The sequence below is a fragment of the Melozone crissalis genome, unplaced genomic scaffold, assembly GCF_028551555.1.
Source record: "Melozone crissalis strain CALT ecotype California unplaced genomic scaffold, PUWL_Pcris_2 ptg000056l_1, whole genome shotgun sequence".
Lineage (NCBI taxonomy): Eukaryota > Metazoa > Chordata > Aves > Passeriformes > Passerellidae > Melozone > Melozone crissalis.
In genome coordinates, this window is record NW_026535834.1 from 7,866,312 (window position 1) to 7,884,579 (window position 18,268).

General features: G+C 50.9%; 1 protein-coding gene across 3 annotated transcripts in view; it reads right to left on the reverse strand.

Moving 5' to 3' along the window:
- SAMD4A (sterile alpha motif domain containing 4A) overlaps nt 1-16,700 on the reverse strand; it is a 98,700-nt gene extending 82,000 nt beyond the window's left edge. For all 3 annotated transcript variants that reach the window (XR_008483769.1, XM_054286768.1, XM_054286767.1), the window contains exons 1-2: nt 16,573-16,700; nt 15,755-16,322 (exon numbers count right to left, since the gene is read on the reverse strand). Coding sequence is in view for 2 of the 3 variants with exons in the window: in XM_054286768.1 (XP_054142743.1) it covers nt 15,755-15,950 (196 nt within the window). In the remaining variant the exon portion in view is untranslated. The remainder of the gene's footprint in view (nt 1-15,754; nt 16,323-16,572) is intronic.
- Nucleotides 16,701-18,268: the final 1,568 nt, after the last annotated feature.

An 18,268-nucleotide genomic window follows, 5' to 3' on the forward strand; every position in this document is an offset into this window, starting at 1 on the left:
TCTGCAAGCAAGTGATGCAGAGCAAGCACTGAGCAGCACTGCAAAACCAGCTATAAACACACCTGCCACCTGAACCTGGTAAATGGGAAAGAAAACTGACCTGGATACTGAGATTACTCTTGGAAAGACCAACTGTCCCTTCCCATCCAGCAGAAGTAACAGCAATGTGCTGCAGCACAAGAAAGGAATTATATTTATAAAGTCAAGCTACAGGAATGAGTTTGTGCTCAAGTTGTGGCTCACCACCAGAAACACCCATCTCAGGAGCAGCAGGGTGCTCAGGGCAGGATCAGACACAGATATCTCCACAAGCTGCTCTCTTATCTGCCTGCACACCCAGCTCCTCCATAGGACACGTGGTGGTGGGATGTGATAAATGGCAAAGCCATCCTGAGCAACGTGAAGGGATCGCATCTATAAAACACCAGCCTCGTGCAACAGAGCAAACACACAGTGGGGAAAGCAGCTGTGACATGAGGGGAAAAAAGAGGGGGAAAAAAGCCCAGTTCCTTGAGAGGATTTATTTTTAAATGACGGCTGCTCAAGCCTGCTCAGGGATTCAGTACGTCAGGAGCAGCTCCTGTGCATGAGGATGGATGGTGACTCAGCAGGTAAAAGCTGTCAAAAACACATCCAAAACTCAAATTATAAAATAAAAATCAGGAGGAAAAGCTATAAATACCTCGAGCAGTTTTGCTTTGTGCACTGGGTGGATGCCAGGGGAACCCCATTCCCATGCCCAGCACTCACTGGGGTTCCCTCTCCAAAGGCAGAGCCACCAATGGGATCCCCAAGCCCAGGAACCACTTTGGGATGTGTGTCTGCCCCAAATACAACGTGCCAGGGATCCCATCACCACTGAATTTCAGAGGGATGCTAAAAGCAGCCTTGCACCCCAAGGCACACCCCACTCCAGCCTTCATTGCACATTGCTCCAGAGAGGACAGGAGTGAGACTTCTTAATGCACATTCAGACAAAAATACTCCTTTTTTTACACTGCCTTTTTTTTTTTTAAGTTTTAAATAAAAGTCAAAAAGCCCAGCCAACATGAAAGGCTGGATAAACACTCCTCCTTTCCCCAGCAGAAATTACAAAAATGCCTTTGAATTTGTTTTGGCAAGAAACAATGTTTTTTATGAAAGAGCTTCATTGAAAAGTCACAATTTGGAATGTATTCATCTATTCTACATTTTTAAAAAAAGTTTTAATTACCACTTTAGGAGTATTTTGACATAGTTTATGGTTTGTTAGATTGTGCTGTGTGCTACAAATGCCAAACACACCTTTTGGAAGTGCCTCATTATTGTATTAATGCAAAATGTTGGGTTTGTGCTGCCGAGACTCGTGTCGGCAAATGAAAAATAATAAATTAATTCCATTTGGAGAAAACGCTGCCATTTATAACCCAGCAATTAAGAACAGATTTAATTTTAGATATTGCCGCACCCTTCAGCTTAGCAAGTTATTCAGTACCAACACTGGTACTATCAATGTATGCTCAGTTCTTTAAAAAACAGACCCAGGCCAATTTCTCACCCCTTAAATTAGCGATGCTAGACATGAAAAGTTAATGCTGCTTTCCTCTCTCCTCAAAGTTGCAACATATGGATTCTGTTGGGGGAAAGAAAGAAAAAAAAAAAAGGCAGCACATGATGGGATTTCTACTATAACAGGCCAAATTTTATCAGCCAGGGGCATGTAAGGAGTTAACAAAAAACCCCAAACCTCAATGGAGTGGGGCAGTGTCTGCAAACCAGGGGGTGCAGATATTTTGAGGGAGAGGAAAACAGCCCAAATCCTGTTTGTGGAGAGACCCTCAGAGCCCCGTGTCCCTGCCCAGGGCTGCAGCAGGTAGGGGATGGAGAGAGGAAAACCCTTTTTCTGTGGCTGTGCCAGCAGGAAGGTGATGCCCAGGGAGGGCGGGGCTGCGGGCACGGCTCCAGCTGGCACCGAGGGCAGGGCAGGCTGCTGGCTGCAGCACCCCACACAGCAACACCCACAGGGAGCATCCCTGCATCCCTGGCACCGCTGGGACAAGCCCAGCACTCCCTGAGAGCCACAGGCTGGCAGGAAATGGGACCTCGGTGTCCTGCCAGCATAAAACACCCACTGCCACCGCCATGGAAACAGACTGTGGCCAAGGGAAGGGATGGGAAATGGGAGCAAGGACATGGGAACTCCCCTTCCCCCAGGTGTCCCCACAGTGTCACAGCTCCCAACACCTCCACAATGCACAGAAAGAAGGGACACACACGGGCTGTGGCAGCAGGCCAGCCTTGGAAACCAAAATTAACAAGTGTGGGAAGGGACAAGGAGGGAAGCAGCTCTCTGATGATGGCACTGGGGCCCAGGGCATCCCCTGCAGCACTGAGGTGACACAGTGACACCTCTTTGCTGCTGTCACAGCTGCACAGCTGCCAGGACACGCTGTGGCATCCCCAAGGGCGGCCTGACCAAAGCCAGGTGTGTTTTTGTCACAGGAATGCTCTGGGCTTGCTGCAGGAAAAGCAGGAGAATGCTTTGGGCTTCTTCTTACACAGAACAGGCAGCACACCCAGAGCTGTGTGAAAATAGCCAAGTTTGGGGTTTTTCACATCAAGATGATGAAGATAACACTCACCACAGCAAGTCTTAATAGTGCAACAAAATTATTTTGTGAAGCACTAAGGGGATCCCCCCAAAATCCCAGCAGCAAACTGGGACAGAGCAGCAGAGCTCAGAGAAAATCTCTCTGCACCCTTGGGACTCTGCCATGGGTAAACCCAGCTAAACCAAGTGACAAACACTCAAAGCCCCCAGAGGGGTTTGCCAGCCCCCAAAAGATCCAAGGGCACCTTCACCACACCTTGACCTGCCACAAAACCTCTTGGGGCACATGTGAAAGCAAGCAAAACTAAATTAAACCTTGGCTTTTATAAGGAAAAAGGAAAAATCCCCAAGCAGATATTTTTATTTATCAAGATTCCAGCAGTCTCTTTTCCTGCTCCATTCCTCTCAAAGGCTGTACTGAGGAGGATTGCTGCACTAATTGTGAGTCTCTGGAGAAACAGGCTTTCCTCTGCTTTCACACTGGAATTAGTTACGCTCAGCCTGACCTTGCATTATTTTTAAGCTCTGCAACATTAAAAGAAAATTAAGAGAGACTTGTTAAATCCCTTAAAAGGTAAAACAACCCTATTGCTCCAGGTTTACACGCACAAAAAAACTCAAACCCAAACCAAAAACGAGCTCTTAAATCACAACTACCCCTTTAATGTGGTAGGATTTAGTCTTACATTTTAAATTCATTCATTTCTCGTTCACTCAAACAATCACACCAGCTTTAATGAGCTCTCCCTATGAAAACTCCAACTACAAAGGATCACATTTGCTCTTGTTCCAGAGCTCCACACACCTCGAAAGGAAATCCTAAAGCATCCTGTGCTTCTTAGCAGCCAGATTACCAGCTTTTAATCCTCTCTGCCAGATGTATTTTTAATCTTTTTGCGTGTAATAAAGCAAATTAGCGTAATTGTACGGGTAAACTGAATCAAAATAGGCACATAAGATTTAAAAACCCCTGAATTTGGTTATGTTTTGCAGATCTGGCAACTGACAGAGCTGGGAGCTGAATCAGCCCTGCAGGCACTGGCAGAGGGAGAAGCTGCTGCAGGGTGAGTGAGGAGCTCCAGCAGCCCTCGGCCACAAATCATGGGCTTGTTTCTCCTCTGGGTTCCATGCAGGGACCACACCAGCTCCTGGGTGAGCAACCACAGCATGGTCTGGGTTGGAAGGGACCTTAAAGACCATCCAGATCCACCCCATGCCAAGGGCAGGGATACCTTCCACTATGCCAGGGAGCTCCAAGCCCCATCCAGGCTGTCCATCCCTCCAAACTGGCACTGCTCTGGCTGTCCAAAGCCATCCCTGTAACTCATTACCTGGGTTCTTTGCTATCAGCAGGGTTAGATGGGATGTTGGGAATAAATTCTTGGCTGTGAGGGTGCTGAGGCCTCAGCACAGGTTTCCCACAGAAGCTGTGGGTGCCTTCTCACAGAAGCCACCCTGCTACCAAAACCTTGCCAGGCAAACCCAACACAGCCCGGGGCAATGGATTGTGCTGGAGCTCAGCTGGGCTGGACCCCAGCTATCACACACTGAGATGTTACTGACTGCCAATTACTCCCACTTGAAAACCAGAAACCCACTGAACATCAAGGCTGACATCCAGCCTGGCTTCAGGAGGGATTTAAAGAACTTGGGCTTCTTCATTCCCTAATCCCACACCATTCCCCACTACCAACCAGGGTTGATTTCTAACAATGCAAAAGCATCTGCGCACATTTTTGTAATTATTTCAGACCCAGCAGAGAGCAGTCTCCCCTTTCTGTAGGGTTAATCTAAAGAACAGTTGCCAAAATGCTGAGAACATAGAGGAACAATAGCTCCTCTGATGAAATTCCTGCACTCCATAGAGAAACCAGTATCCTCCAGCTGCTGTGGCTTGTCCAGAGAGATCTCTGAGTGTTTACCAGCTCCCATAAATAACAGGGGAAAAAATAATATTACAAACTCAAAGATTTGAGTGCAGCTTGCAAAAAAATGACTGCAGAGCCCTGCCATCCAACCACAACACAAGCTTTATTAATGCAACATTTGCTTAGTGTGAAATATAAACCCAGGACACCAGTGGAGGGAGTGCAGTGTTGGCCACCTGTCCCGGGGGCAGGGACTCACTAAACTTATCAGCACAGAGACCACTTCCAGCAGCTCCATGCCTTTAAATCCTCATCCTCAGGAATCTCTGATCACTCATTTATAAAAGCTGGGACAGCTGAATTACAGCAGCTATTATCCACATATGCCTGAATACCAGCAGACACCTTTATTTATAAAGGCTCTCCGCCTGACCGAGATCTGACATCGGCCACAAAGAGCACTCAGCATCCAACTGGCTGCTCCAGAAGAATGCGAGGAGAGGTTGGCAAGCAGGGGCTAAGCAGACACCTTTGCACAGCTCCCCTGCTGCTGCCATGACTCCTAACCCAGCAGGTTTAAGTAATTGATTTCCTGAGCAGACACACAAAGTTGCACAGCTTTGCCTCCTCTGCTGTGGAGTCAAATGCATTGTTTTCCCCTCGTCCCTAATTCTAAAATATTTGGAGTATTTTATCAGGTTTATTCTCTCTCTTTTTAGGGTCTCTGCATTCTGTTTGTTGTTTGTTCACCATTAGGCTCATCCCCACCTTAGAGCTGTGAGCTCATTTTCCATTAAATTTGGGAACCTTGACAGGTCATACAAAGGCAAGGAGATGGGAAGGAAGAAGGTGATAAAAAAATCCCAGTTGCTCTTGGCAGATTTTCTTTAGCTCTAACAGTCTCACTAACAACCCCTGACAGCAGAAAGTGACCAAAGTGTGAATTCTGCCTTAAACTGACAGAATTCCCAGGGGCAGCACATGCAAACACAGCCCAGGGGGCTCAGCTGGGCCAAGGAAGGCTCCAAGCACCCATCACACTCCTGATGTACTGCAATCACCTGGAACAGGAGCTGGCACCTCTGCCAGGACACAGGGACCGGGTCCAGTTCCCAACAGGGCTCCAAGGGCTGCCCTGACCCTGCCAGCACAGCCTCTGCAAAGATGGGATTTCCTTGCCTCTGCAAAGATGGGATTTCCTTGCCTCATTCCTCATTTTTTAAGCAAAGACCATTGAAAGCATCTTCCTTTGATCTCCAAAAGCATCCTGGTTCAGCTGGAGAAGAGAAGGCTCCAGGGAGAGCTCAGAGACCCTTCCAGTGCCTACAGGAGTTATGGGAGAGCTGGAGAGGGGCTCTGGATTTCTTCACAAGGGATGAAGTGACAGGACAAGGAGCAGCGGCTTCCCACTGCCAGAGGGCAGGGATGGATGGGATTTTGGGAAGGAATTCCTGGCTGGGAGGGTGGTGAGAGGTGCCCAGAGCAGCTGTGGCTGCCCCTGGATCCCTGGCAGTGTCCAAGGCCAGGTTGGACAGGGCTTGGAGCAGCCTGGGACAGTGGAAAGTGTCCCTGCCATGGCAGGGGTGGAATGGAATGAGCTTTAAGGTCTCTTCCAGCCCAAACCATTCTGGAAGTCTGTGATCCTTCCTGTGATCCTTCTTGCTCCCAGCACCCATCCCTCCCTCCCAGGCAAACCCCCAGCACCAGACTGAGCCCCAGCACAGCTCCCCAGCTAAAATTCCCTACAAATGATGGAAATTGGAGAGCTGAGAGCAGCAGGAGCAGCCAAGTGACCTCGGGCATCCCTCACAGCACAGCCTGGAGCTCTGGGAGGTTCCCCAAGGAGCTGCTGGATGGGATCCCTGTGGTGCCACCCTCAAGCCCCCACAGCAGTGTCAGGAGGGAGCTGTGTGCTGTCCCTGCACTGCAGAGTAAGTTGTTATGGTTACTGAAGGGTTTGTTGGGCTTTTTTTCCTCCTCTTCTAAAAAGAATTCTTATCAGTTTAACATAATACCACCAGTCAGTAACAATTCTTATCTTAAAAGGTCACTCAGGTAGTTATAACTCAACATTTCATCTATGTTTGCATTATCTGGAGGGAAACAGCCAAGGGACTTTGTCTTTTTTTTAATAATCCACTTCTTTGCAACTGTAAGATTTTAGAAAAACCCTACCCAGAACCAAGCTGACCCAGTGGCAACTTGAGCACGCTGGGGAAGAGTCAGAAAAAAGGCAGAAAAATCACATTGATGTTTGCTGCATGAGAAACAAGAGGAACATCCCAACAGGAAAATGTATGGACACACTGCAGCTGCTGCAGAAACACACATGCTCTGCCTGTAAATGTCAGATCAGCCAAGTTTCACCACAATAAAAGTTGTGGGGTTTTCCCTCCACATTTCTCTCCCCAATTTCTTCCTTCTTCAATTCCCACTGCTGATGGGGGACAGAGAAAAGGGGACAACAGGAAAAACCCAGTGACAGAGAGAACTGATCTGTGATGTTCAGGGTTAAAAACACAGGAGAAAAAAAAGAAAGAAATGCAGCAGCATGGAAAGTGGGTTTTAAGATGCTTCTGGCTAAACCTGGTTAAACCCTGCTTTATCCACCCACTCAATTTCTTCTTATAACAACAATTAAAACTCCAAACACAGCACATGCCCATTCCCCACCAGGCAACAGCACAGCCAAGGAGCAGGAGATCTAACTGGTTAAAAGAAAGGCAGGTTTGTGGCTTGCCTGAAACAAGTTGTATTAAAAAAAAAAAAAGGCAATCTGGAATTAATTATTTGTGAGGATCAGTAACAGCAGAGAAGCTTTTTGAAGCACCCCACGCTTCTAAAGCAGGGCAGCCTTGGTTGAGAGCAAAGAGTGGAGCAGAGCTGCTGAATCCTGCAGAGGACAGTCACAATATTAACATTATTTTAAGTAAAATAACATCTCCAGGCATGATAGCTCAACAAGCTGGGCCACATCCAGCTCCTGCAAGTAACAGGGAAGGTTTGCAGGGGCTGTGGAAGGAGCTGGCTCAGCCCTTGTGCAACAGAGCTTTCACAGTGTCATCCATCTGTGTTTTCCACCTTGGACATAAAATGAGCCTGGATTTGTGGTAGCACCTTTCTCTGCCACGTGGATTACTCTGACAGAATACAAGAAAGTGCTTGCACTGCAGCTCAAGCACTGCAAACACCCTGAGAGGTCTGCCAATGGCAGCAGCCAGGGTTAAGGGTAGAGAATACATGGTTTGCACCCTGGGGTCAACTCAGAGAGCAGAAATCCTCAGGCACCCCCAGCAAGCTGCAAACAGGAGTGCTGAGCCCAGGGAGCCTCACTGAGGGGCTGCAGCACACACCTGCACAGAGCCCAGCACAGAAACCAGGCTGAAATCCAGACACCTTCACCAAAACCCCTGACACAGCCATGCCATGGAGTCACCGTGTGAAAACACATCAGTAAAACCCCACATGGAATGGGACATGATGGGTGAGCCTGTGCTGGAAAATCCTTCACTTACAGCTCCTCCTGCTTCAGCCAGGTGTGTTTGTCTCCTGCATGGAGAGCCAGGAGAAGCTCAGGCACTTCCAAACACAGCAAGGTACAGAATAAAGCACTGTCTCAAGCTGCACCGAGGGAAATACAGGTTGGATAGCAGGGAAAAGTGTTTTACAGAAAGGGTGATAAAGTTCTGGAATGGCTGCCCGGGGAGGTGGTGCAGTCCCCATCCCTGGGTGTGTTTAACAAAGCCTGGATGTGGCACTGGGTGCCAGGGGTGATTGAGGTGTTTGGGCTGGGTTGGACTCAATGATCTTTAAGTTTTCTTCCGACCCAGTGATTCTGTGAATTCTGTGAAAGTGGATTTCTGTCTCTGGAGCTGGCCCACTCACCCTGAGCAGGCTCATTTTCTGCTCAGCACCCAGAACCAGAGCAAACCAAGTTGCTGCCATGGATGAGACCACCCCTGGGTCTGCTCCATCACAGAAAATCCAGCTTGCCATCCCCCAGTTGTGCCAGAAACACAACTCCCTCTGCCCACAAACCCCTTCCAGAGAACAGCCAGCAGCACCTTCCCCAGCAGAGGATCCCAGCCTTGCTTTGATGAGATCCTGCCCTTCCACTTAAAGCATCTGCTGTGGAAGAGGAAGCTGGGAACGGATCTGCTCACTCCAACCTCAACTTTATTTGTAATTGCTGGGCCAAGATGGAAAGCCACTGCCTTGGCTGTTTGCCACTGCCCAGCCCACATTCAGCAATGACCCCTGCAAATCTCTGTGTCTCTTCCTAGGACCAGAGCACTGGGAAGACAAACACACCATTTTTGAAGGGAAAAGGGATGAACATGCAAGCCTGGGGATCCCTTGCATCAGACCTGCAGCCTCTTTTAGATCCCTCAGCAGCTCTTACGTAAGCAGGAGTTAGTAAAATAGTAATGGTCTTGTTTGTTTGGTGGAAATGGGAAATACAAAGGGCACATGGACACTCAGAGGCAGATCTGCACAAACACACAGCTCACGTGAGGGCTCATCCCACCACCCTTGGGGCCTTTCTGGAGGCAAAAAGGGCTCCAAACACAACGAGCTGTGCTTGGTGTGGGCTCCTGCCCTCAGCTGGCACCCTGCAAGGAGTGAGGGGGACACCGGGGCCATCAGGAGGGACCCCAAAACACAGCACTGCAGTTGAGCAGCTTCTCCCCTCTCTGCTGAACCCATCCCAGGGCTGGGGGGCACTGGCAGTGCCAGGGGTGCCCTTTCCCCCAGCAGGTATCTGTGGTAACACTAGACACGAGCTCGACGCCGGAGCGCTGACGGATGCATCCTAAAATAAAGCTGGAGCTCACACTAATCACTATTTCAGTTCCACTGATTGCAAACATCACTCCCAGCTCAGTGACAAGTGGCTTTCACGGGCCACAAATGAAACCAAGGTGGTCTGTTTTGATGGAGCATGAGAAACAGAAAGGGCAAAGCTTGAGAAACTGTAGGGAGATGGGAATTTCCACCGTGATCCACAAACTTCAATTGCTTCAGGGGAACTCTGTGGGAAAATTCAGCTGACAGGAGCATCAGCTGCTTTAAAATCAACTGGCCTAATTGCAAATATGTAATTGGTGAAATGGGCATGCAGCTCTGCTCAGATTTTGAGGTCTAACACGCCAAAGGATGGAGCTGTGCAGGGGATGATCCAGCAGCAGTGTGAGCTGCGAGCAGAGCGCTCTCCCCACTCATCCTTTTAATCTCGTTTGCAGATAAGTGTATTCACCAACTAGATTATTTTAATTGATGGCTCTACAGCTGGTTCCTATTCAGCTCTTGATCTAAAGCTGTCCTCGACCTCTCCCATCAATCTATATCCTGATAGTGATGCTCTGTGTGCTTCCTCTCCTCCACCAGCATCCTCCCTGCTCCCACTCTGGCAGGAGAGGAAGAACTCCAGCTCTGCTGCTTTTCCAAGCACAAATACAAGATGTGTGCACAGAAGGAATCCAGGAACAAGCTGGTCCAGGCAGAGAATTCCAGCTCAGGTCTGTGATGATGCAGGAAATGCTTCCCTGCCTCTTTCACATGCACTTCAACAGTGGGATTTTTCCCAGATGAAGTCAGTGAGGAAATTAACCCTGGCATCAGGCCCTTCCTGAACTACCTGAGAAAATGGTTAAAAGGACTCAAAGTATGGGAAGGTCTCTGGGAAAAGGCAGCCCACCCATGAGCAACCCTCTTGCACCACACCATGCTCCAGGCAGCAAACAGGCTGTGACCATTAGTTAACTTCTTCATTCCCATTTCAAGCATTACTGCCTAAAAATTACCACCTGGCAAGCTCTGCCACCCCCATCCAGAAGACCTGGCCCTCATTAAAACTCTGCCAATGGAGGAGACTTTGTCACTCATGCTGGCAAAATTCTGGGAGCAGGCACAGGAGTATCTCCTTACTCCTCTTGCTGCAAGGGACACATGCCAGGAATGACAAGGGAAAGGTTTTAAACAAATAGGAGAAAACGCAGAAGAGCAAAGTGCAGCTCAGGAGAGTCTCCTGTAGGTCCCAGCAGTGGGGTGAGGGGGACAGCAAAGGGGAACCTTTGTAATGCCACACCACAGACCTTCCTGCAGCCTGCAGTGCTTCCCACAGCCACTCTGGAAAGCATCCCTAAAAGTAAAAATAGCTTTGAATCACAAGAGAACACTGGGTGTGTAGCCTGGCTCAAAGCCCCTGGCTAACAGCACTCTGTACTTCTGTACCCCTACCCTTGGTATTTCCCAAAAATCCCAGCACTGAGAGCTTTTAGCCCTTGAGTTTGCAAACAAAACCTGGGAAAGGTGTGTGGCAGCAGGTCAAGCACCAGCAGGCAGGTCAAAAGCAAGTGTCAGCTCAGATCTGAGGCTTGCCCAGGTCACCCAGAGGAGCTGGGGCTGTCCCATCCCTGGGAGTGCTCAAGGCCAGGCTGGATGGAACTCTGAGCTGTCCCTGCCTGAGGGGTTTCAACAGGATGAGCTTTCAGCTCCTTTCCAACCCTTCTGTGATTCTGTGATCTCTCCATTTAGGAGCCCCAGCTGCTAACCTTTAATGAGCAGAGCCAGCAGGGCTGCTCCCATCCCTCTCCAGGCAGAGACAAATGAGCGGAATGGCCACACAATGCCAATGTCCAGCCCTGCACTCAGAATTCCCCACCACACCCAGCAAGCACAGGCTAAGCTGCTCACCCCCTCCCTCCAGTCCCACTGTGTGACAGCCCAGCAATGCCCTCACACTGCCCAAGGACACTCAAACCACAGCTCAGCATTGCAATGCAACTGTAAGCCAAGAAAAAAATTTTTTTTTAATGGGAAACACCCTCAAAACTGGGCACTGGATGATTTGCCACCAGTGGGGGTAACTGGGGATGAACTATAAAATTTGCACAGTGCAGGGGTAGCAGCTTCCTGATGGGCTGGGAGACAGACTCTGGCTGGGGTGGCAGCAACAGATGCAGGGCTGGAGCCACAGGGAGCTAAGGATATAACAGCAAGGTCTGCAGGAATATGTAATACCTTTTAATAGACCAGCTGGTACAGTTGGGAAAAAACCCACAAGCACACAAGCCCTCCTTTGAGCTGGTGCACCTTCAGGCCTGGCCATTTTTTCCAGCTGCATCACTTGGTCTATTAAAAGACATTACAGCTCCCTGCAACCCTTGTCTCTTCCTCTGGCCAGTCCTCCCCAGGATGAGGAATCTGGGTCATCCTGATGATACCTGTGATAGCTGCTGAAATGAAATAAAGATTTTGGCCCTAACACAGGGAGCAGGGAATGTCCTGTGCACAGGCCAGAGGAAGCTTGTTGTCCTTTAAGGCCAAGAGCTCAAAGCTGTCACTGCTTCCATCAGTGCATGTGGCTGTTTGGACACCTGGAGGAGCTACAGGAGCGTCTGGGCACTTGTGCCAACCTTGCAGGAATGAGGAAGCCAGGGCTGGTGGGGTGGGATGTGGGACTGCTCTGGGAACAAACCGCAGAGGGATGCTGGAGTGGATGAACGCAGATTCTGCTCTCAATGTTCCATGGACACAGCCCCCACACTGGGTCTGCAGCCACAGAGCAGCCACCCCCAGCAGCCCTGGGTGCCCCAGGAGCAGCACAGGTGCCATTCCCAGCCCATTCCTGCCTGACCTCTCCTGGAAGCTCAGAGGAGGTCGCCGTGTCCTGACGGCTCTGAGCAGCTGGGGCTGAAGCTGCCCAGCAAGGCCAGGCTGGAAGGAAGGAAGGAAGTTATAGCAGGCTTTTAAATAGTGCTGGGCAATACCTGAAACTGCTATTTCTGTGCACAGACAATATGGTTTCCATATTCTCCTCCTTCTCAGCAGACCAAGCCACTCACACTCCAGTTGAATTAACAACAACCCACACTCTCCACCAGTTTAAACCATTAATGCTCAGTGAAGCCACTGTGTGGGACAGTCCCAAGCTGTGCATTTCACCTAATGAAGAATCTATAGATGTCCTTCCATGTTTGCTTCCCACTCCTATTTTCCTTTTATAAGCAAGCAATGGATTGCAGGTGGTCTTGCAGCCCCCAGACACCAACACAGCTTCCTGCAAGACATCTGAGGTTGGCAATAAGGTTACATCCACCCCTTAGGCAGGTAACCATGGAACCAGGAGGATCCTCAGGGCTTCCTGAGGGTCACACACAGCTGTACACAGCAGAGCCACGTGGGGTTTGCAGTACTGATGAGGACAGCTTGGCTGTCATTATGAAAATACCCTCACACTTGGAAAAAAAAAAACAAACCACCAAGACAGAACTCCTCCAAACTAAATATACTTGCTTCTCTGTGGCAGTTAACCAGTTAAAAAATGTCCTTCCTTGAGTTTTTCCATCACATTTGCCATTCATCAGGCCTCTCATCTTGAGTCTACCAGGCAAGACACAACCAGGACACCTGTGCTGAGATGGGTTTTCCTCCACTCCTGGTGCACACACCTGAGGGCTCCGAGCCCAGCAGCACCAGGCGGGGAGGATCTCTGAGCTCTGGGCTCCCTTTGGGACCCTCCTATCTCTGCTGCTGGTGATAAGAGTTCCAAGGATGGTGCCCATACACCAGGGACCACAGCAGGGCTGCCACCTCCTCCTAAGCACCATCACACCTAGGAGGAACATTCCAGCTCTCCCATCTCCCCACAGGGCTGGGACAAGCAACACATCCTGCACTTACAAAACAACTCAGTTCTCCCAGTGTAATTCCAACACCTGGTCCAGGACATCAGCCCAGGAGTTCCATTGAGCTGGTGACACCCTTTCCCAGTCAGTGGATTTCATGGAAAGGGAACATCCCCTGCCCTACAGCCCCCACCAGGGACGCCCACAAGCAGGGAGCCACTATTTCCAAGTCAGCAAACACCAGGAAAATGTACCAGGAGCCACCTCAGGCCCCAGCCTGGGAAGGAATTGAGCCCAAATTAGTAATGCAAACACCAGGATTCAAAGAGTAACGAGTAATGCAAGGTTTGATGACAACATTGCTGTTCAGGACTTGGTGTGATTCCATTGCCAGCAAGTGACAAGTGCCAGACTGCCAAACAGGCGTGGAACAGGAGTGATTTAAGGAATAATACAGGTGGTTTTAGGAAAGCAGCACTAACACAGGAGACTAAAAGCTATTTCCTAACTGATCCTGGTTACAAATCTCAGCTAACCTTCCCTGCACTACAACAGGAGTGCTAGGATGCATGGATCCATCCATCCCAAGGGAAAGCCGTGCAGAGGGGATGCTCAGTGAGAAAGAGGAACTCAATGGATCCAGGTTTTGGCACTGGAGTTACAAATGCCCTGGAGGAAGAGATCACTTTTGGAAGGCAGGCCAGGGAGAGCTGAGGCAGCTCCACCAAGGCAGCCAGGGCCAGGCAGGGGCTGGGTGCCAAGCCCTGCACGCAGGAGAAATCCTCGCGCCAAGCAAGGTCACCGGGATTACAGGGGCAGGCGGGGATTGCTCGCACGAGTGGAGATGGGAAGGGCCCAAGGCCGGTCTGCACCCAACCTCACACTGACAAAATGCCACCACACAGGCGGCCCTACGTGACTCTGTGGCCAGGACCTCCTCAGAACCTTGTTTTCCTTCACGATTTGCCTTTCCTGATGGCAGGAGGCAAATCACCCCCCTCCAATTCCCTGGCCAACTGAGGGGACACAGCTACTGCCAAACCCAGAATGAAAAGCTGAGATGCTGATTAAAAAAAAAAAAAAGTTAAAAATATATAGCTCACACCAACTCGCAGAGGGAATCACAGCAAAGCTGTGCTGAGGCTGGCACGGGAAGCTGCAGATTTATCCAGCAGCAGCCGAGTTTGGAGAATGTGTTCCCTCCCGGCCCCCCCCGGGGCCTCCCCACCCAAAGGGATGGATGAGGTTCATCCCTTCAGCTGTTTATAAAAGCAGCAGCAGCAGCAGCACTGCGCCCAGACGCACTCGGCAGCATTCCTCCCTCTCATTCCTGCGAGCTATATAAGGGAACGGCCAATTCCAGCCCCGCTCCCTGCGCGCCGGAGCAGCTCCAGGCTCGGCTTCCTGCAGAAGGACTTAAATCCGTCCTCGGTGGAACACGGCGCTGCGCTGGACCTTGTCATCAAATGGCAGCGCAGGCAGCTGCCAAATCCTGCCGGCTCGGTGCTCTAATAGGGAACAGCTGGAGAAGGAAGGACCCTGCATTCCTCCCGCCCCGTCCACACCGGGGGCTCTGTTCGGGATCCGGCCGCAGGATTTCCATCCATCCATCCATGCATCCATCACGGAACGCAGCCGGCCGCTCCCCGCACCGCTCGGCACCCGAGAGCTTCCAGCCTTGGTGCTTCGGAATTGGGGGTTCGCTTTGCTTTTTATGGGATTTTTTTGGTTTGGGATTTTTTCTTTTTTTTAAGAGGTGTTGGAGAAACAGGACTGCGCAACTAAATGACATTTCACCTTGCCCGCTGGCCTGTGTTACAAAAACTCTACTTTAAGCAACTTGCATCCCTGCGTACATCCACGCTTAGGAACACACGCATCTGTAACACACCCCCCATAAATAAACACGGGAACACACGGCGCAATTCGCACGGAGCCTGTGCCATTCCCATCCTGCCCCGACTCCCATTTACTTTGGAAGAGTTGAGCAACTTGTAATGGCAAATAAATAAAAGAAAAATACACTTTCGGTAGCCACGCACATTTGCTGTCCTGCACCCTGCACGCTCAGTAACATGAAACAGTCCACTCATATTTTCTCAGAGCTCTGCTGAAACACAAGGGGGTATTCAGAGCCGCAGGAAAAAAAATGCGTCCAAACAGGATCTGAATGATGAAATAGGAATTGCCACATTTAACAGGAAAAAAAAAAAATAGGATAACCCAGTTGCCCAGACCTTTATACAATAACAGTTCGTCTGAGGTAGCGATGGGCTGCTTCTGCATGTTGCAGAGAGCAAAGCAAGCCACGTTGCCCAAAAGAAGCCTAGAAAATCCAGACTCTACGTGACCTGACTTACTTATTTCACAGGAAACTGCATGGAAGGAGGAAGGGGGGGCACGGGGGGGAAAGGAAAAAAAAAAAAACCCACCAATCATTCATGCTACCGTAGTTACACCACGCCATGGAGCGGAGTAGTTTGCTGCGAAAAACCAAACTGAAATAAGCCAAACCCCGTTTGGAAAATAAAACGCGAGCAGAGAACCGAGTTGGAGGAGCCCCCCGGCTCCCAAACCGCACCCGTTTCTCGGGTGTATTATTATTTTTTTTTTTTTTAATTTCGACGGCATTAGAGCACCACCCGAGAAGGCTCGCCAGCACTCACCGGGGTTGTTGGCCTCCCCTTCGAGGATGTGGAGCTCGGTGCAGTCTGCCAGGGAATGCTCGAGGCAGAGCTGGAGGAAGCGAGCCTGGGTCCGGCTGACGCGTTTGAGCAGGGAGAGCAGCGCAACAGTCTGCTCGCACTCGTTCCAGCCCTTGAACCACCCGGCCAGCACGCCAACCTGGTCTCGGAACATCATGGTGAGCCGGAGGGACAGCTCTGCGGGGAGAGAATAAATAACCGGGACAGCCTCCCTGCTGCCGCCACCGTGCTCGGGTCAGGGGAATTAAAAATAAAAATAATAATAATGATTAAAAAAAAAAATTCTCCTTTGCGACGCGAAGGGCGGGTTTGGTTTCTGGACGCGGCTCTCGGCCTGGGCAGGGTTTTGCTCCCTCTCTTCTGGCTCCGGTGCAGCGCTGGATTCCTGGAGGGAGGGAGCGAGGGAGGGAAGGAGGGAGGTGGTGGGGCCGAAAAAAAAAAAAAAAAAAAAAGCCAAAAAAAGGAAAATCCCAGCGTCAGGGCTGCAGCCAGCGAGGGGAACGACCTCCTCCCGGCGGGGGCTTCACACCTGGAACACAGAGAGGAGGGGGCGTCAGGGGGGCTGCGGGAGGACGAGGGGGATGGAGAGGAAGGCTCGCACTCAGCCCGCTGCCTTCCTCCCACTCCCCCACCGTCACCGCGATCCCCCCACATCCAGCACCGCCATTTGGGATGGGGGGGAGCACCCAGCACAATCCCCCCCCCACTGCAGCACAGCTCCCCCCCCCCGCCCCAAAAGTTCTCCCCCGCACACACACTCCGTATAAAAACACACTCACCTGACTCATAGCGGCCCCGGCGATCGGGGGAGGAGGGGGCGGCGCGGCGCTTTAAGGTGGCCGTGCCATGTCCATGGGATGAAGGGGGGGGAAATGAGGGAAGGAGGCGGGAAAAGGGAAAAGGGAAAGAGGGGAAGGGAGGGGGGGGGCGCGCGCGCGCTCCGCGGCGCGAGACTGAGCCCGGCCGCGCGCCGGGCCCCCGCTCCCCCATGTCGCTCATTTGCATACGGATGACGTCATCGGAGGGTGGGCGGGGCCGAGGCGCGCGGCGCAGGGGGGAGCCCGAGGGGGACGCGCGTCCCCCGTGTGTCCCCTCCGTGTCCCCCCCCCGCCATCTCTGCCACTCCCCCCGGGAATTTTGGGCGCTCCTCCTGCCCGGGGAATGCTGGAAAACACACTCCGGATCCCCTCCCTCCCTCCCTCCCCGCGCCGCGGCCAGCTCCCGCTGGAGGAAGCCACCCTCTAGTGGGCTGCGGGGTAATGGCAGCGGGGGATGCTTTGGGGGGAAAAGCGCCGCTGTGAGCTCTGCTAAATGTGGCCTCGTCCCCTAATGGTAATGTTTAAAACTTTTTTTTTCAGAGTTTGGCATATTAGATATACGTGTTAAATATACATGGATTTAACCCCGACAAGCGCCGAGTGTGCAGGGACAGGATTTGTGTTTGGGTTATCATTTCCTGTGCAGATTTTATTTCCCTTTCCCATTTCTCATTTATTTCCTTTCTTTTTTTTTTTTTTTTCCCATTTATTTCCATCCTATTTCAAGTGATAGAAATAATATGTATATACAAGAAGGGAAATGGTGGAGAAAAAACCCTAAGCACAAGTGTTTGCAAGAAGGCATCAAATACTGAACATAATCAAATATTTTATAAAGCAAAAATAAAGGTGTAAAGTGTCTTAATCTGTGGGCTTTTCATTTGTGGGAGTACCAGTCAGTTTTAAGCCTTTTCTTCTTGTCTTGTCACTCCAGGCTGTTGTCCAAAGTGTCTCCAGCTCTCTCAGAGCCCCTTTAGGAGTCCCCAAAACACCCGATCCATGCTCAGGAACAAGTGACACTGGCACAGGCTGCCCAGGGCAGTGGTGGAGTCCCCATCCCTGGGGGGATTTAAAAGCCATGTGGGTGTGGCACTTGGGGACAGGGTCAGTGGTGGCCTTGGCAGTGCTGGGGGAATGGCTGGACTCGATGATCTTAGAGGGCTTTTCCAACTTTAACAATTCTGTGATTCGCTGATTCTGCCTTTGCAGCATCTCCCAGCCCTCATCACTCTGAGCACAGGGAAGCTCAGAGCTGGGAGACGTGCCCAGGTGTCAGGACATGGTCTGGGAGGGAGACACGATGGGATCATGGCAAAGGGAGGGCTGAACCCCTCCACCAGTGAGTCACAGAATCACAGATCTTAAAGCTCATTTCATTCCAAACCCTGCCATGGCAGGGACAATTTCCACTGTCCCAGGGTGCTCCAAGCCCTGTCCAACCTGGCCTTGGGCACTGCCAGGGATCCAGGGGCAGCCACAGCTTCTCTGGGCACCTGTGCCAGGGCCTGCCCACCCTCATAGGGAAGAATTCCTTCCCAATATCCCATCCATCCCTGCCCTCTGGCAGTGGAACCCATTCCCCCTACTCCTGTCACTCCAGGCCCTTGTCCCAAGTCCCTCCCAGCTCTCTTGGAGCCGCTTTAAAAATCCATCCCCT